This window comes from Mustela erminea, chromosome 7 (genome assembly GCF_009829155.1).
Source record: "Mustela erminea isolate mMusErm1 chromosome 7, mMusErm1.Pri, whole genome shotgun sequence".
Classification (NCBI taxonomy): domain Eukaryota; kingdom Metazoa; phylum Chordata; class Mammalia; order Carnivora; family Mustelidae; genus Mustela; species Mustela erminea.
In genome coordinates, this window is record NC_045620.1 from 66,981,208 (window position 1) to 67,002,012 (window position 20,805).

Genomic DNA, 20,805 nt, shown 5'->3' on the forward strand with positions numbered 1-20,805 from the left:
GGAGAGTCTCTCAGGCATGCTGCTTGACCTCATTTAGGGATGGAAGGAACTTCTGTGGGAAACATATGAAGGAGTCCTGGGCTGAGAAAGGTTTCCTCAATGCGGTCTAGGAGTTACACAAGGAGAAGGCCCACTACTTTCTAGTAACAAAGCTCCTAGAGTAAGTGACTAGAGGAATCAGGATCAGCAAAGGCTGCTGTCCGTAACAGGTTTTCTTCCATGTTCTGAGCCTCCTCTTCAGAGCTGTGAAGGCATAAACCAGGGAGAGGAATCCATGGGGGCAGGGGGTACAGGCAGGAGGTCAGGAACGGCTCTTTTACCCTGTAGGTATTGAGCTTGTGCAACAACCCCACTGTCTGTGCAGCTCTCTAACACCACGGGGTATGAGAACATCATGTCAGTTTAGAAAACACTACCTAAGGCTGGATGCATGTGGGAGGCTCACTATGATACACTAACAGGCTTTTTCATGCCTGGGTGCTCTCTAGGTGTATGGAATGGTAGAAATGGTTTTGGAGCTAGAGACCTCTGCTGGAAGTTCACCCCCGCAACGGTTCATCTGAATGACCTCGGGCAAGTTCTCTACTGTGAATTTCCTCATCTGTGGCTCAAAACCAATACTCCCTACTCACAAATTTGCTTGAAGTATGATGTCCCATGACATTCCCCATGAATGTATTCCACAGGTGTTTATTGAGTACCTTGTATATGCCAGGCACTGCTATCAGTCTGGGATACAGTAGTAAGCAAGATGAACAAGGTGCCTGTCTTCAGAGAAGCTTATGTTTTATAGGGAGATAGGCAATGAACGAATAAATATATGAAGTAATGTCAGGCAGCATATGAACAGATGAAAATGCTACCCACAGTATCTGGCACCCACAGTCAATATTAAATCAATGTTAATTTCTTTCCCTTTCCAAATATCTCAGCTCTAAGTCAGTATAAGAATAGTTCCTGGCTTAAAGGCTATAAAATTAGCAGAATTTAGAGCTAGTATCTCCAGTCTGGTATCAGGGGCAGTGGCCAGGATTTGCTGGTAAGAAACAAGGACAATAATAGCACCCACCTCAGAGGGTTATAGAGAGGATAGAGGTGGACAGTACGAGCAGAGCTCTTAGTGCTCAATACATAGTAGGTATTCAGAAATAGAAGCTAAACTGAATGAAGAGGAGGCGGCTTGCATTTGACAAGCTGGTTGGGGTCAGCTCATTTAGGTTACTATTTGGTTAGAAGCATGTGTTCTGATGAGCACTGGGTGTTACAGGCAACTAATGAATCATTGAACGCTACATCAAAAACTATTGATGTACTATATGCTGGCTAAATGAACATTTAAAAAAATAAGAAAGAAAGAAACCAGCTGATGTCCAGAGGGGAGAGGAGAGAAAAAGGATGAGAGGTGGAGGTGGGCTTAGGGGTAGGGCCAGTCTCAATGCTGGAGCCAGACACAGAGACTGAAGCTGTGTGTAAGTGGTGGCTAGAATGAGACCAGAACCTGGGGAACCACTTAACCAACCACTTCCTGGGCAGTGTGTGAGCTGCACAAGGCCAGCCAGTGGTGTGTCTCCCTTTTCACTCTGCCTTTCCAGGACACATAACCCAAATATAGGAAGGGTTAAAGGCCAAATGATAGAAACTATAAGTGGACAGTGGAACTGGATGAAGGAGCCAGCAAGTTGGGTTAATCAAAGAGGGTCTCCTGGCACTGAGAAATGTAGAGGAAATGGGGGCAGGCCAATCAGAGGCAGTTTCTGAAGGTTCTTGGCTGAGAACTCTCGGCTGATGGTGTGGTGGAGAGACGGCAGGGGAATTAATCAGTTCTTCTTTCCTGAGGGTTAGGTGATATAAACATTACTTGAGAGTCCTTACCAAGAGACTATTTTATTGCAAATGACGGGAACAAACAGTCTGGCATTGCTTCTGATACTAAAAATTGGCTTTGAATTCCAGACTTATGGCTTAAGAGCTTGATGGCCCTGCTGAGTCTCAGTTTCTCCTTCTGTATGTGGGGCCCTTAACTACTGGGCCAAGTAAAGTTGTGTATTACTGGGGATAAAAGTAGAGGAGCAGACCAATGATGGCTGAAACAATGGAGAGATTTATAGTCCTATGAATAAGAAGCCCAGCATAGGTAGTCTAGGTTCTAGAGCTACTCAAGAGGTCTCCAAGAAAATAACCTTCTTTTTATGTTCATTCTCCACCATCTTTGTTTATAATTTCTATCCTCCTTGTTGCAAAATGGCTACTCTATCTCTAGGCAGTGTCTATTTTCCAGCGGGATGGAGGATGGGAAGGGGAAGGACATTAGATTTGTTGTTGTCATTGTTGCTAAATCTTTGCCTTTTTATTAGAGAAAAGGAATATCTTCCCTGGGACTTCTGCCTATATCTCAGTGGACAGAACTGGGTCAGATGGCTAATTCTAGATGCAAAAGAGGGTCAGAAGATGAGTTTTTATGTGTGTATTGTTTGTTTGTTTTAAACTAGGCACACTGCTGTCATGAAAAGAAAACCAGGGTTCTGACAGTAAAAAAGGATGAGAGGAATTTATATTAGTAGTCAACTATCCATCTTTCTAACTACCTCACAGGATTGTTGTGAGGATTAACAGCTATGATATACTCACAGCAGAGTGCCTCAATAACTCTCTCTTCTTTCACTTGGGAGACACAATGACCATCATCTACCTGAAGCTGGAAAATGCTCTTTTCAAGTAGATGCTTGGGAAGCCATATTGAGATCCAGTAGCTTCACTCTGTAGAATCCCAATAGCCATGTGTTCCACTGATGCTTTCAGTGCTCTAAAGTATAGCTCAGCACTTTAAAAGCATGAACTCTAGGCTCAGGTGCACTTAAAATTGAGTGATTTGGTTAGTCACATCTTTCTTCAAGAATTGTTTCTGTACCAAATTGTGAGCCCATAGAGGCAAGGGCTGAGTCATTGGTCTTCATACTCTCACCATCTGGCAGTGTTTGCTTTGTTTATTGAATCGAATTGATACCTTTCCAAGAAGCCATTCATCACTGTATAAGGAATTACTAGTTGAGAATCTCACAATCTATAGCAAATACTAAGGATTTTCACATTTTTATTTTTTCTTTCTTTTCTTCTCACTTTCCATCTCCCTGTTTCCCCCTCAAAATGTATCATTTCAGCCACCTGAAATGGTTATAGACCAAGTCAAAGTTTTTCAGAAAATTCCTATTTACACCATCTCCTTCAATTACAACGATGAGATTGCAAATGGATTTTTGAGTGAGCTTGCTTCTTTGACTGGGGGAGAGTTCCATTTTTATAATTTTGGCTGTAAGGATCTGTGTCCTCCAGGGATTGTTCAGGTAAGATCTTAATATAAGAGAGTATTCATTAATTTGGGCATTACAGACTGGAGGCCAGTGGACAATAACTTAATTGAGAAAATTGCTACCATAAAGACAAGTTGAGCAAATGAAATCACCCAAGTGTGTACTACAAAATGTGGTCCAAGGACCATCTGAACTAAGGCATTTATGAAAATGCAGATTCCTGGGTCATACTTCAGAGCTGCTAAATTAGGCTTTAGGCATAGAGGCACAGGAATCTTAATTAATATATTTTGTTTTTCCTCTAGGTTTTTTTTTTTATTATGGAAAGTTTCAAACATACTCGAAAGTAGAAGAGTATGTGGACCCCACCCCATGCACCCATTATCAGATTCAATAATTATCAACATTTTGCCAAATTTAGGAATCTGTGTTTTTAACAAACATTACCAGAAGGTCCCTACCTGTAGTTTGTTAACCACAGCTGTTTACAGGGATTTGTGGGAAACTTAAGAAAAATTCAGGTCCTAGGTAGTTGTCTCCTGACTTCTCAGACTGTATAACCTTGGGACCATCTGATAAAGCATTTCATTCCAATAGGCTGATGGGAGAAAGTAAATAAAATTATATTCTCCAGTCCTTTAATCTTGGCCTGAGGAAATACATTTCAAGATTTCCCTTCTAGAGAACTTTTTTTGGTCTTATTGTCTGTCCTGTGGAGTCACTTTAAATCCAGGACAGGCCAGAATATCAATCAGTGCTTATATTTGAAGAAACTACCAGAGTCTGGGGAATGAATCATTTGAAAGGATTGAGGGAACAATGACCTCTCTGAGCTTACACAGAGCACAGAATAGTGACTATAACCCCACCAGCTAGACTGGAAAACCTCATCATCCAGTAGGCATTAGGTAGAGTATAAAGAAGGGTCTTGCCTCAAGAGTAGGGACAACCAAATGCTGCCCCAGGTCTGCTTAGAAAACCGTAAATGAAGACCTGACAGACTCCAACTATATCCTGCATCCCTGAACAAACCCCAAGAATAAATATAAGAAAGCAAAAATATCCATTAGCCAAAAAAGTAAATTGACTATTTCTGACATCCAATCAAGTAGTACCAGGTATATAAAGAAGCAGGAAAATAAGGTCCATAATGAGAAAAAGCAAACAGAAAAATTAAAACATATGCATAGCTGACTCAGATGTTAGTATTAGAGCATTAAAACAGTTATTGTAGCTGTGTTTGCTGTGTTCAAAAAGGAAGAGACATGAAAGATATAAGTAAGTCACAAATAAAAATTTTAGAGGTGATAACTAAGATATATGAGGTAAAAAAATACATGGAATATGAGGAACAACAGGTAAGACATTGCAGAACAAAACACTAGTAAACTGCAAGGCAGCAATAGAAACTATCCAAAATGTAACACAGAGAAGAGAATTAAAGCAATAAACAAGCAAACAAAACCGCAGAAAATAGGGCATAAATGAGCCATGGAAAAATTCAGGAAGGCTAGTAAATACGTAATTGAAACAATAGTGTCAGAATTTTTCCAGTTTGGTTGGAAACTATAAACCCACAGACCCAAGAAACACAATGAATGTCAAGCACAAGAAACATGAAGAAAATCACACCAAGTCATATCAGAATTAAACTTCTCAGAAGTAATGACAAGAGAAAAGTCTTAAACGAATAGGGTGAAAGAAGACAAATGGGTACAGAGGAACACAGGGAAGACTAGCAGCATATTTCTCACCAGAAACAATGCATGTGGAATTATAGCGGAATGATATTTTTAAAGTACTGGAAGACAAAAAGGCTCTGTGTAGAATCTATACCCTGAAAATATCTTTCAAAAAGGGAAGTGGAATGAAGACTTCAGAGATACACAAAAAATGAAAGAACTCGTCACCAATAAACCTGCAGTATAAGAAATGTTAAAGCGAGTACTTCAGGTAGAAGGAAAAGCATATCAGATGGAAATACAGATATACACTAAGGAATGAAAACCGGAGGATAGCTACATGGTAAATGCATGGGTAGATAAGTAAGGCTTTTTTCCCCTTGTTATTTGCATATAATTATAAGGTAAATTACTGGAGGGACTTCCAGTTCCCACAACAAAGGTATAGTCCCATTCCTCCTAGGTCCTACATCTTAAGCTAAAAAATGTCCTGGACATAACACAACAAATAAGCATAGGAATACTCTGAAAGGTGAAAAGAAGAAGGAGGACTTCCTGGGGGCCTCAGAACTTAAGGATTATATGACAATAAGTCTTGGGAGATTTGTTAATGCCTTCCATATATCCTAGAGAGGGCACTGCTGAACCCTCCAACCTGGAATCTGTAATAGACACAGACCAAAAAAAAATGACCCAAGGAAAGCTTGTTCTCTCTAGTCAAAGGACTGGGAAGAAGGTGACCTAAAAACAGAAAACCATTTTTGTTTTCTTTTTTTAGATTTTTATTTATTTATTTGACAGAGAGATCACAAGTAGGCAGAGAGGCAGGCAGAGAGGGGGGAGCAGGCTCCCCACTGAGCAGAGAGCCCAATGCAGGGCTCATTCTCAGAACCCTGAGACATGACCTGAGACGAAGGCAGAGGCTTAACCCACTGAACCACTCAGGTGCCCCAGAAAACCTTTTAAACAATATCTGTCATAATCCAGCCATATAACAATGGAAAAACTGCACCCCTTTCCCTGAGATTTGAGTGGAACTGAACAAAGAGCTGATTTTCCACACTACTGGGAAGTAAGCGATGGTGCCCTGATCCCTCTGCCAGGTGGTATCAAGGAACTGACCAGAGAGCTAATCTTCCAGCCCTCACTGTCAGAGTAGTGTGAGTAGGGCTGAATGGAAAGCTGATTTTCCAGACCCTGATAGAGTAGGTGGTGCTCTAACTCCCATGCTAGGATAGTATCAGAAGATTGAGAAGGAAGCTTATTGTCCATCCCCTCTCCAGTGGAAGACAGCAGTGCTCTGATTCTCCCACCATGGAGTCCAGTGGCAAACTGGGTCTCTATCCCACCAGGCATTTCTAAGACTTAACAAAGCAATGTGAGGATGGTCCAGTCACTACTGTACTTTGCTTCAGCCCTCATCTCAGTGGGACTCAGCAACGAGATGAACTTCCACAAACACTCAACATCAGTGAAAAAGAAAAAGGAATTGTGAGTTACAGATAGACAATGCTCCACTTTCCCCCTGTCCCTGATGCCAATGAGGGTCGATAGGGTGCTGAGCCTCCATTAACACCCAACAGAATAAAAATAAATGAAGTGTGAAAGGGGAATAACCCCCACTGTGGTCCTTTCTGAGTGGAGAGCTGATTCTCAGCCCCCATTCAGGAACATTAAGACCAAAGGAGGCAGTGCTATCTGGGGCTACTCTGTACTCTGATTCCCTACCCTTAGGATCTCTCACTGTGAACAAAGTAGAGATTACTGGCCTACATAAAGAGAACTGAACTTCCAATTCCTGAACTCCTGACACTGTGGCAGCCTACCTTGATGAAAATAACTGGAAAAAAAATCCACTAGATACACAGTTGTGCCCCAAAGAAAGTAAAATATAGCTGCAAGAGTCCCCAAACGTATTAAAAAGTATACTAGAAAAACAGGTGCACTGGAATAGGTGGTCAAGACTAGCCAAAGAGACACAGCCACAAGTGGCCTAGTCTTGGAAGCCTCTTTTCCCCCACAGATCTGAGACTCTTCTCTGCACAGAGGCATCAGAGTGTATGGGAAGAATAGGCAAGAAGACCTCAGCCAGAGCAAGGGGTTCATTCCAGGAAAACTGTCTTCCTATGCCTCCTAAGCTACCTAGTGACACAGGACACCCAGGGGACACTAGTTGTAGAGGCACCAAAAAACACCTGGCAGTCTGACTAGGGGAAACTCCTTTTCCCTGCTCAGATAGCACCAGCAGAGACTAGTGGGAGCCCCAGCAACACCAGATTGAAAGAAGACCAAAATATATTAAAAAGGTCTCTGAAAATTAAATTGCCATTGGAGCAAGAGCCCACAAAAGTAGGACTAAAGTCTCACATGCTAAATTTAAACAGGGTTACTGCAAGCTAAAATAAAAGTTTTAAAATAGAACCCAACGTGAGACAGGAATCCATCAGAATCCTAGAGGAGAACATAGGCAGTAATCTCTTCGATATGTCTCCAAAGGCAAAGGAAACAAAAGTGAAGATGAACTTTTGGGACTTCATCAAAATCAAAAACTTCTGCACAGCCAAGGAAATAGTCAAGAAAACAAAGAGGCAACCCATGGAATGGGAGAAGATATTTGCAAATGACAGTACAGACAAAAGGTTGATATCCAGGATCTACAATGAACTCCTCAAAACTCAACACACACAAAACAGGCAATCATATAAAAAATGGGCAGAAGATATGAACAGACACTTCTCCAATCAAGACATACAAATGGCTATCAGACACATGAAAAAATGTTCATCATCAGGGAGATTCAAATTAAAACCACATTGAGAAATCACCTTACACCAGTTAGAATGGCCAAAATTAACAAGACAGGAAACAACATGTGTTGGAGGGGATGTGGAGAAAGGGGAACCCTCTTACACTGTTGGTGGGAATACAAGTTGGTGCAGCGTCTTTGGAGAACAGTGTGGAGATTCCTCAAGAAATTAAAAGTAGAACTTCCCCATGACCCTGCCATTGCACTCCTGGGTATTTACCCCAAAGATACAGATGTCGTGAAAAGAAGGGCCATCTGTACCCCCAATGTTTATTTTTTTTAAAGATTTTATTTATTTATTTGACAGAGAGAGATCACAAGTAGGCAGAGAGGCAGGCAGAGAGAGAGAGAGAGAGAGAAGGAAACAGGCTCCCTGCTGAGCAGAGAGCCCGATGCGGGACTCGATCCCAGGACCCTGAGATCATGACCCGAGCCGAAGGCAGGGGCTTAACCCACTGAGCCACCCAGGCGCCCTGTACCCCCAATGTTTATAGCAGCAATGGCCACGGTTGCCAAACTATGGAAAGAACAAAGATGCCCTTCAACGGACAAATGGATAAGGAAGATGTGGTCCATATACACTATGGAGTATTATGCCTCTATCAGAAAGGATGAATACCCAACTTTTGTAGCAACATGGATGGGACTGGAAGAGATTCTGCTGAGTGAAATAAGTCAAGCAGAGAGAGTCAATTATCATATGGTTTCACTTATTTGTGGAGCATAACAAATAGCATGGAGGACAAGGGGAGTTAGGAGAAGGGAGTTGGGGAAATTGGAAGGGGAGGTGAATCATGAGAGACTATGGACTCTGAAAAACAATCTGAGGGTTTTGAAGGGGCAGGGAGTGGGAGGTCGGGGTATCAGGTGGTGGGTATTATAGAGGGCACAGATTGCATGGAGCACTGGGTGTGGTGCAAAAATAATGAATACTGTTATGCTGAAAATTAAAAAAAATTTTTTTAAAAATACATATAACAGAACAAAACAACAACAACAAAAATAGAACCCAGACTCTCATAATGCAATACAGCTAGAATGTTCAGGATACAGTAAAAAAATCACTCATCATACCAAGAAACAGTAAAATCACAACTTAAACAAGACGAGACCATCACATGATCCCAACACTGAGATAGATGAATTAGATGTTGGAATTACTTGATCAGGATTTTAAAGAACCTACATAAAAATGCTTCAGCAATCAATTATAAGCTATATGGAGACAAATGAGCAAATAGAAAATATCAGTGAAGGTGTAGAGTTATAAAAATTTCCAAGTTGATATTACAGAACTGGAAGCTATAATAGCAAGTAAACCCACTGGGTGGGCTCAATGGTGAGAGTGGAAATGACTTGATTTTACCAGTGAACTTGAGGTCTGACAATAGAATTTAGCCAGTCTGAACAATGGAGAGAAAATACTGAAAAACAACAACAACAACAACAAAAGAAGCCAGAACCATGGGGACCCATAGGACAATAACTGAAGATCCAACATTAGTATCATTGGAGTTCCCCAGAGAGAAGAAAGAAAGGGGAGCTGAAAGACTACATGGAAAAATAACTGAAAACTCCTCAAATTTGGTGAAAGATAAAAACATACAGATTGAAGAAGCTGAGTAAACTCCGAAGAGGATAAACCCAAAGAAATCCATGCCAAGACACACTATGTTTCAACATTCAAAAATCAAAGACATTTGTCTGTTGAAGGGCATCTTGGCTCTTTCCGCAGATGAATGGATAAAGAAGATGTGGTCCATATATACAATGGAATATTACTCAGCCATCCTAAAGGATGAGTACCCAACTTTTGCATCAACATGGGTGGAGGAACTTATGCATGCATACAACATGCATCAACTGGAGGAGATTATGCTGAGTGAAATAAGTCAAGCAGAGAAAGTCAATTATCATATGGTTTCACCTACTTGTAGAATATAAAGAATAACATGGAGGACATTAGGAGAAGGAAAGGAAAAGTGAAGAGGGGGGAAATTGGAGGGAGAGAGGAACCATGAGAGACTATGGACTCCGAGAAGCCAACTGAGGGTTTTAGAGGGGAAAGGGTGGGGGAATGGGTGAGCCTGGTGGTGGATATTAAGGAGGGCATGTACAGCATGGAGCACTGGGTGTTATATGAAAACAGTGAATCATGGAACACTACATCAAAAATTAATGATGTACTGTATGGTGACTAACATAACACAATAAAATTTTTTTTTAAAAAAATTGAAGACAAAGTCTTTAAAATAGCCCAAAGAAATGACATCAAATTGAGAGTGGATTTTACCAAGGAGGCCAGAAAAGTGGCACAATATTTTCCAAGTGTGGGAAGAAAAGAACCATTGACCACATATTTTGCACAAAACTATCATTCAGGAATGAAGAGGAAATAAAAATATTCTCAGAGAAATAAAAATTAAAAGAATTTGTTGCTAGAAGCCCTACTATTTTATTGGCTACAGGAAGTTCTTCAGGCAAAAGGAAATAGAAAAATAAGAAATTGTGGAGCATCATGGAAGAAGGGAGAAAAAGCAAAAATATGAGTAGATGTAATAAGTGTCCTTTTCCTCATGAAATCATATTCAGTGATTGAAATAAAAATTATGGCACTCTGTGATATTCAAGACAGTGATAATTTAAAAGTAAAGAAGGTAAAAGGACCTAAGTGGAAGTGAGGTTTCCATATTTTCCTTGAAATAGAAAAATGTTAATGCTAGTAGACTGTTAAAAATCTCACTCATATGCTGTCCATACTCAAGAGAAACCATTATGAAAACAATATAAAGAGATATACTCAAAAACACTGCAAATAAATCAAGATAGAATTATTTTTTTAAAAGTTCAATAACCTGAAGGAAGGCGGGAAAGAAACAGAGGAGCAAGACCAATGAAACAAGTAGAAAACAAATAATAAAATAACAGAACTTTAACACATCAATAATTACTTTAAATGTAAATGATATAATTACCCCAATTGAAAGGAGAAATAGAAAAATACAAGATTATACTTGTAGACTTCAATACATCTCTCCCAGCAAATGACAGAAACTACTAGATGCAAAATCAGCAAGACAGAGAAGATCTAAACAGCACAACCAACAAGATCTAATTGCCACAGATAAAATACTCCCCACCACAACAGCCAAATACAAACTTTTTTCTAGTGTTCATGGTATACTTATTACGATAGGCTGTACAACAGGTGATAAAACAAACCTCAACTGATTTAAAAGCATTGACTATAATAGCTGAATTACAGATTAATTCATTACAGATTAATATCCCAAGAGTCCATCAACTGATGAATGGATAAAGAAGATGTGGAATTTAATTCAGCCATAAAAAAGAATGAAATCTTGCCATTTGCAGTGACATGGATGGAGCTAAAGAGTATTATGCTAAGTGAAAGAAGTCTGTCAGAGAATGACAAATACCGTATGATTTCACTCATATGTGGAGTTTAAGAAGAAAATGAACAAAGGGGAAAAAAGAGAGAGGGAGGCCAACCAACCAACCAAACAAACAAAAAAACCAGACTCTTAACTGTAGAGAACAAACCAGTAGTTACCAGAGAGGAGTTGGGGGGTGCAATGGGTGAAGTAGGGGATGGGGATTAAGGAGTCAAAGGAATGTCAAAGCTTTTCAAATGGTACACTTCACATGCATTTGCTTTATTGTATATGAGTTATATTTCAATAAAGCTGTTTATTAAAATGGAATAGTATGAGAATGACATGAAATCCTTTAATTCTTCTTTTCCTCATATAGTTGACTTTCTGTTAGAAATGTTTGAAATTTGAACTCTTTTATACAATTTTACAATATATTTACATCTTATTTTGGCAGAATGAAGATTTGACTCTTTTAATTAAGGAAATGGAGCAGGGACAAAGTGACCTGGAGAAGGTACAAGACCTTTATTCAGAGTCCTTAATCATGGATTGGTGGTACAATGGAGAAAAGGAAGGGGACAATAAGTGAGTGTGCCAAAGCCCCTGTTTTCCTCATCACTGGGGTCCTCTCAGATGCTCTGCTCACTCTGCTTGACACCTCTTCTTTCTGTAGTACTTTTGGGATTTCCTTTAGTGTAAAGAATCATATAGCATAGGGTGCCTGGGTGGCTCAGTGGGTTAAAGAATCTCATAGCATGATTATGTTAGAATTTCTCTTAAGAAAGGAGAAGGCATAATCTAATAATTTAATTATCTAACATATGGCTTAAGGAGGCCACATATTTACCTTTATATGTAAGTTCTGGAATCTTTGCGTGGCACTTAGAACAGTGTTAACAGTTTACTCCACTCTGTGGATGGGCCCCCCCCAACCCCAACAGTCATAGAACACAGCAGGAGTACTGTGTAGGGCAGGAGAGTGGACTCAGGGATTAAGAGGCCCAGGGGTCTGGACTTCACTCTGTGTGATGTTGGTGAATCCCTGACTTCTCTCCAAACCTGTCCATTGATGAGTCTTGGTTTCCTCTTTAAAATGGCAGCTATGGCCTCCATCAGAAAGGATGAATACCCAACTTTTGTAGCAACATGGACGGGACTGGAAGAGATTATGCTGAGTGAAATAAGTCAAGCAGAGAGAGTCAATTATCATATGGTTTCACTTATTTGTGGAGCATAACAAATAGCATGGAGGACATGGGGACTTAGAGTGGAGAAGGGAGTTGGGGGAAATTGGAAGGGGAGGTGAACCATGAGAGACTATGGACTCTGACAAACAATCTGAGGGTTTTGAAGGGACGGGGGGTGGGAGGTTGGGGTACCAGGTGGTGGGTATTATAGAGGGCACGGATTGCATGGAGCACGGGGTGTGGTGCAAAAATAATGAATACTGTTATGGTGGAAATAAAAATAAAAAAAAATAAAATAAAATAAAATAAAATGGCAGCTATGGTGGTAGGATTTGGGATAGATATTGTCTCAGGTTTTTTTCTACCCTATATTCTAATATGTCTCTAATTAGTAATTTTTTTTAAAAGATTTTATTTATTTATTTGACAGACAGAGATCACAAGTAGGCAGAGAGGCAGGCAGAGAGGGAGAGAGAGAGAGAGGGAAGCAGGCTTCCGGCGGAGCAGGGAGCCCGATGCGGGGCTCGATCCCAGGACCCTGAGATCATTACCCGAGCCGAAGGCAGCAGCCCAAACCACTGAGCCACCCAGGTGCCCCAACTAATTAGTAATTTTTAAACAAAAATCAGAACCAATGTGACACTCAGAAAAGGTATCAAATCTTATTAAAAGAATTTAACATTGTACAGATACTCAAATATCACAGCTTCATATAAATACTCTATCAGGAGGGTATCTTTTTATTTTAAAGCATGATAGCTAATGGAAAGAAGTTAAAAATACATTTATCAGGGGCACCTGGGTGGCTCAGTAGGTTAAGCCTCTGCCTTCGGTGCAGGTCATGATCCCAGGGTTCTGGGATCGAGCCTCGCATCGGGCTCTCTGCTCAGCAGGGAGCCTGCTTTCCCGTCTGTCTCTGCCTGCCTCTCTGCCTACTTGTGATCTCTGTCTGTCAAATAAGTGAACAAAATCTTAAAAAAAAATACATTTATCAATCAGGATTTCATCTTCATCAAAATTCACTGTCTTCCTGTTAGCAAATTAAGCATTAATATGGGCAGGGAGCAGGGCACGAGCAATGGAATCAGTAAAAAACGATAAATGTTATACTGGGCCATCTCATAATGAGCTATTACAACATTATTTTTAAAGTATTGGAAAAGCTCAGATACAACTTCTAAATGCAGAGAATTTGCACAAGTAAACTAACAGTCAAATAAATGGGCAGCACCTCAGTGTGAATTACCCTCTGTACCTTACCAGCCATTGTTTGGAAGTTGGCTTAGTCAGTTGACTCTATCTGCCATTCATTGAGTAGTGGATGCATTCTTTTTTTATATTTCTTTTTTAGGGGCTGGATAAGGCAGGTTCTGGAGTCATGCAGAGAAGTGTTTTAATCCAGGCTTCCTACCATTACATGTTGGGTAAATTTAGCCGAGTTACTTAACCTTGTGGAGCCTCAGTTTCCTGATCTACAACATAGGAATAATGGTAGTCGGAGGGTTGTTGGGGAGATTAAACGAGGTTATGAATGTTATATAATAAGAGCTCTAAATTAACATAAAGAAAGAATAAAGCTCAATGCCTCGTTCTACAGGTAGCATGTGTCTATCCTTAGAACATTAGGGGGGGCGCCTGGGTGGCTCAGTGGGTTAAAGCCTCTGCCTTCGGCTCAGGTCATGATCCCAGGGTTCTGGGATGGAGCCCCACATCGGGCTCTCTGCTCTTTGGAGAGCCTGCTTCCTCCTCTCTCTCTGCCTGCCTCTCTGCCTACTTGTGATCTCTGTCAAATAAATAAATAAAAATGTTAAAAAAAAAAAGATTAGGAAAAGTTAATTCACTGATTTAACTACACTCAAAAACAAATTGCCTTGTTCTTGCTTTCTACCAGGTGAAAAACATTTCAGCCTCCAATCTCCTCACTCTTCCTTTCTTTTTTTTTTTTTAATTTAATTTTATTTTTTCAGTGTTCCAAGATTCATTGTTTGTGCTCCATGCAATACGTGCCCTCCTTAGTACCCACCACCAGGCTCACCTAACCCCACACCACCTCCCCTCCAAAACCCTCAGTTTGTTTCTCAGAGTCGACAGTCTTATGGTTTGTCTCCCCCTCCAATTTCCCCCAATTCACTTTTCCTTTCCTTTTCCCAGTGTCCTCCATATTATTCCTTATGCTCCACAAGTAGGTGAAACCATATGATAATTGACTCTGCTTTGTTAATTTCACTCAGCATAATCTCCTCCAGTCCCTTCCTTTTTTTTTTTTCCCAACATTGTGGAGTACAGACCATGTGCCAGGCAAACTGGGATGCACAGATGAATACAGACCCAGTCCCTTCCATCACAAGATGCACAATGTGGTGGGGCATACAGATGTACATGATTATGGAACACTGGGGGTGGTCTACAAAGTAGGCAGTCAGGTCGAGGGTGAAGGAAGGGGGCCATGCTTTACAGTGTTGGAGCAGGAGATTGTTCTGGAAACTTTCCTTTCTGTGGTTGCTATGTTCAGAGCTTCAGAAAAGATAGATCTGGGAGGATTCTCAGGCATTTCTAGGGCCCCTCCTGGCCCCAGATCTTCACAGGAGTGGTTTCCTGTGATCTGATATTGGCACAGGGGTCCAAGGCAAGGATTTCTCTTCTCTGGCTTTTGTAAGAGCTAGCTATTCAACCCTTTGGTTAGAGAAAGGGGTTTCTGTAAGGCTTTCTGATTTAAAACTGGCTCTCCCTTATGTTAATTCTCAAATCAGTCCCATAGAGTCAGTGCACACCTGAATTTCCTGCAGTTTTTAGAGGAGGAGGATGAAGTTCAAAGACTGAGGGACTTTACCGTGTCCACACAGCCAGAAAGGAACAGAACTGTGATGTGAGCGTTATCTAATGATTTCACATCAGGGCCCCTGTTCACACTTCTGCTTTGGGTTGGGAAAAAGATTATTCTTGAATTAACCAGACTACAGGAAGCCCCCTCCTTTAGTTTGTAGCATTCAACATGATTCTATTGATCTAACTCTGCCTTCTTGATGGAAATTTTGTCTTTTTCTCTCTCCTCTTATTCCTCTTTTTTTTCTTCTATTTTTTGTCTAAATCAAAACAGGCATCAAAAAGAAATCTGTTCTATGGTTTCAACCCCAGAAAAATGTGCAAAACCTCACTCTGATGTCAAGTCAACACCAATGTCATCCCTAAATATGTTGTACTTACCAGAGGATCTTTCAAATCAAAAGATTCAGAAAAAGAAAGTCCTTCATGCAGGTATCAGTGAACAAAATGGTTTGATTCTCATTATAGGTTTTCCTTCAATGCAAGAAGGTAAAATAAAACTAAATCCACATAATATTTTAAAAGGAACCTAAACCTGTGGGATTTTTTGGTTTTGTTTTTGCTTTATTTATATATAATTGACCCAAACATTATTTTGGTTTTAGGAGTACAACATAATGACTTGATATTTGTATATATTGAAAAACGATCACCACAGTAAGTCTAGTTATCATCTGTCACAACACACAGTTACAAAAACATTTATGATGAAGACTTTTAAGATCTGTGCTCTTAGCAATTTTCAGATATACAGTAAAGTATTAACTATAGTCACCATGCTGAATATTACATCCCCATGACTTTATTTATTTTATAACTGGAGGTTTTTATCTTTAGACCCCTTCTCCCACTTTGCCCACTTCCCCATCTCCCACCTCTGGCAACAATCAGTCTGCTCTTCACGTCTATGAAATTGGTTTGTTTTTTGGTTTTTGGGGTTTTTTTTGTGGGTTTTGTTTTAGGATTCCACATATAAGTGAAGCTATATAGTATTTGCCTTTCTCTGTCTGACTTATTTCATTTAGCATAATGTACTCACAGTCCATCCCTCCGTGTTGTGACAAATAGCAAGATCTCTTTCTTTTTCTAGCTGAATCATACTCGTGTGTTTGTATTTGTAATATGTATATATATTATGTCTTTATCCATTTATCCATTGATGGACACTGAGTTTGCTTCCATATCTTCACTATTGTAAATAATGCTGCAGTGAACATTGGGGTGCATACATCTTTTTGAGTTAGTGCTTTTGTTTTCTTTGGCTATATATACAGAATTTGGCTATATATCCAGAATTGCTGAATCATATGATAATTCTAATTTTTTGAGAAGCCTCTATACTATTTTCTAGAGTGGCCACACCAATTTACATTCCTACCAGCGGTGCCCAAGGGTTCCCTTTTCTTCACATCTTCACCAATACTTGTTATCTGTCTTTTTGATTCCAGCCATTCTAACAGGTGTGAGGTGATGTCTTGATTTTTATTTGCATTTCCTTTTCATTTTGTTCATTGTTTCCTTCATTGTGCAGAGCTTTTTATTTTGATATAGTCCCAATAGTTTAATTTTGCTTTTGTTTCCCTTTTCAGAGGAGATAGATCTAAAAAAAAGGTCTCTGTGGCCAATGTCAAAGAAATTACTGCCTCTGTTTTCTTACAGGTGTTTTGTAGCTTTAGGTCTCAACATTTAGGTCTGTAATCCATCTTTTGAGTTTATGTTTGTTATAGTGAGAAAGTTGACCAGTTTCATTCTCTTGCATGTATCTGTCCAATTTTCCTGGAACCATTTGTCAAAGAGGCTTTTTCCCACTCTATATAATCAACTCAAATAATCCTGTGCCATGGATTATTTGACTATAAAAGTGTGGGTTTTCTCTGGACTCTATATTCTGTCCTATTGATTTGTGTGTCTTTTTTGTGCCAGTAGCATTCTTTTTGATATGTGTAGCTTTGTGCTCTTGCAATCCAGGATTGTGATGCCTCCAGCTTTTTCTTTTTCAAGATTGCTTTGGCTATTTAGGGTCTTTTGTAGTTCCATACAAATGTCAGTATTATTTGTTCTCTAAGAAAAACATTGCTGGTATTTTGATAGGAATTATATTAAATCTTTAAATTGCTTTGGGTAATATGGACATTTTAACATTATTTGTTCTTCTAATCCTTGAGCAGGGAATATTTTACCACTTGTGTCATCTTCAATTTCTATTATTGGTGTTTTATAGTTTTCAAAGTATAGGTCTTTTACCTCTTTGGTGATAAGTTTATTCCTAGGTATTTGATTATTTTTGATGTAGTTGTAGATGGGATTGTTTTCTTTCTTTTAGCGACTTCATTATGAGTGTATAGAAATGCAATGGATTTCTCTATGTTAATTTTGTATCCTGCAACTTTACTAAATTCTCTTACCAGTTCTAGTAGTTTATTGGTGGAGTCTTTTGGGCTTTCTATATAAAGTATCATGTCATCTGCAAATAGTGAATGTTTCACATCTTTACCAATTTGGATGCCTTTATTTCTTTTTGTTATGTAATTGGTCTGGCTAAGACTTCTAGCACTACGTTGAATAAAAATGGTGAGATTGAGCATCCTTGTCTTTTTCCTGCTCTTAGAGGAAAAGTTAATCAATTTTTCACCATTGAGTATGGTGTTAGCTGTGGTTTTTTCGTATATGGCTTTTATTATGTTGAGGTATATTTCCTCTAACCCTACTATGTTGAGAGGTTTTTATCATGAATGGAGTTTTTATCATTTGTCCTTTGTCAAATGCTTTTTCTACATCTATTGAGATGATCCATACAGTTTTTATCCTTTCTCTTTTTAATGTGATGTATCACATTGATTTGTGAATATTGAAACACCTTTACATCCTGGGAATAAATCCCATTTGATTGTGCTGAGTGATTTTTTTAATGTTTTGTTGAATTCTGTTTGAAAATCTTTTGTTGAAAATTTTTGCATCTATGTTCATTAGTGATACTGACCTGTAGTTGTCATTTCTCATAGTGTCTTTATCTGGTTTTGGGTTCTTTTTATTTTTATTCATTTATTTATTTTTTCTTACCATAGCATATACCCTCCCTATGTTCATCACTCAGCCACCCCATTCTTCCCACCATCCACCCCTCCAGCAACCCTGTTTGTTCTGAGATTAAGAGTATCTCGTGGTTTGTTTCCCTCTCTAGTTTCATCTTGTCTCATTTTTTCCCTCCCTTCACCTATGATCCTGTCTTATCTCTCAAATTCTTCATATCAGGGAGATCATAATTATCTTTTTCTGATTGACTTATTTCCTAGCATAATACCCTTTAGTTCCATCCATGTCATTCCAAATGGCAAGATTTCAGGGGTTTTTTGATGGCTGCATAGATTCCATTATATATATATCACATATTCTTTATCCATTCATCTAGGCTCTTTCCATAGTGTGGCTGTTGTGGACATTGCTGCTATAAACATTCGAGTACAGGTACCCATTTGGATCACTACATTTGTATCTTTAGGGTAGATACCCAGTAGTGCGATAGCTGAGTCATAGGGTAAGCTCTATTTTCAACTCTTTGAGGAACCTCCATGCTGTTTTCCAGAATGGCTATACCATCTTGCATTCCCATCAATAGTGTAGGAGGGTTCCCCCTTCTCCGCATCCTTGCCAACACCTGTCATTTCCTGACTGGTTAATTTTAGCCATTCTGACTGGTGTGAGGTAGTATCTCACTGTGGTTTTAATTTGTATTTCCCTGATGCTGAGGGATGCTTAGTACTTTTTCATGTGTCTGTTGGCCATTTGGATGTCTTCTTTGCAGAAATGTGTGTTCATGTCTTCTGCCCATTTCTTGATTGGGTTATTTTTTCTTTGGGTGTTGAGTTTGATAAGTTCTTTATAGATTTTGGATACTGGCCCTTTATCTGATATGCATTTGCAAATATCTTTTCCCATTCTGTCAGTTGTCTTTTGGTTTTGTTGACTGTTTCCTTTGCTGTGCAAAAGCTTTTGCTCTTGATGAAGTCTCAATAGTTCATTTTTGCCCTTGTTTTCCTTGCCTTTGGCAATGTGTCTGCGAAGAAGTTGCTGCAGCTGGGGTCGAAGAGGTTGCTGCCTGTGTTCTCCTCAAGGATTTTGTTAAATTCCTCTCTTAACATTGAGGTCTTTCCTCCATTTTGAGTCTATTTTTGTGTGTGGTGTAAGGAAATGGTCCAGTTTCATTCTTCTGCTTGTGGCTGTCCAGTTTTCACAATACCATTTTTCCATTAGGCATTCTTTCCTACTTTGTCAAAGATTAGTTGACCATAGAGTTAAGAGTCCATTTCTGGGCTCTCTGTTCTTTTCCACTGATCTTTGTGTCTGTTTTTGTATGAGTAGCATACTGTCTTGATGATTACAGCTTTGTAATAGAGCTTGAAGTCTGGAATTTTAATATCCCAATTTTGGTTTTCTTTTTAAACATTTCTCTGGATATTCAGGGTCTTTTCTGGTTCCATTTAAATTAGGATTATTTCTCCTCTTTCCTTAAAAAAATTTGATGGTATTTTGATAAGGATTGCATTAACTTGTAGATTGCTCTAGGTAGCATAGACATTTTCACAGTATTTGTTCTTCCAATCCATGAGCATGGAATGTTTTTCCATTTCTTTGTGTCTTCCTCAATTTCTTTCATGAGTATTCTATGGTTTTCTGAGTACAGATTCCTTGTCTGTTTGGATAGATTTATTCCTAGGTATCTTACGGTTTTGGATGCAATTGTAAATAGGATCGACTCCTTAATTTCTCTTTCTTCTGTCTTGTTGTTGGTGTATACAAATGCAACTGATTTCTGTGCATTGATTTTATATCCTGACACTTTACTGAATTCCTGTATGAGTTCTAGCAGTTTTGGAATGGACTCTTTTGGGTTTTCCACATAAAGTACCATATCATCTGTAAAGAGGGAGAGTTTGAATTCTTTGCAGATTAGGATGCCCTTTATTTCTTTTTGTTGTCTGATTGCTGAGGCTAGGACTTCTAGTATTATGTTGAATAACAGTGATGATAGTGGACATCCCTGCCATGTTCCTGTCTTTAGGGGAATAGCTCTCAGTTTTTCCCCATTGAGAATGATATTCGTTGTGGGGTTTTCATAGGTGGCTTTGATGATATTGAGGTATGTACTCTCTATCCCTACACTGTGAAGAGTTTTCATCACGAAAGGATGCTGTAGTTCCCTTTTACGAAGATGACGCTGAAAGCCGAAGCCAAGGCAAAGGCTTTGAAGGCCAAGAAAGCAGTGCTGAAAGGTGTCCACAGTCACAAAAAAAGAGAAGATCCGCACATCACCTATGTTTCGATGACCCAAGACTCTGCGTCTCTGAAGGCAGCCCAAATACCCTCAAAAGAGCGTCCCCAGGAGAAACAAGCTTGATCACTATGCCGTCATCAAGTTCCCCCTGACTACTGAGTCAGCTGTGAAGAAAATAGAAGACAACAACACACTTGTGTTCATTGTGGATGTCAAGGCCAAGAAGCACCAGATCAGACAGGCTGTGAAGAAGCTCTATGATATTAATTTGGCCAAGGTCAACACCTTGATCAGGCCTGATGGAGAGAAGAAGGCATATGTTCAACTGG

General features: G+C 39.5%; 1 protein-coding gene across 2 annotated transcripts in view; it reads left to right on the forward strand.

Moving 5' to 3' along the window:
• The window catches only part of VWA3B (von Willebrand factor A domain containing 3B), a 236,408-nt gene that overhangs the window by 133,178 nt on the left and 82,425 nt on the right, over positions 1 to 20,805 (forward strand). For both annotated transcript variants that reach the window (XM_032351983.1, XM_032351982.1), the window contains exons 14-16: positions 3,159 to 3,341; positions 11,649 to 11,779; positions 15,479 to 15,636. In XM_032351983.1, the coding sequence (XP_032207874.1) occupies positions 3,159 to 3,341; positions 11,649 to 11,779; positions 15,479 to 15,636 (472 nt within the window). The remainder of the gene's footprint in view (positions 1 to 3,158; positions 3,342 to 11,648; positions 11,780 to 15,478; positions 15,637 to 20,805) is intronic.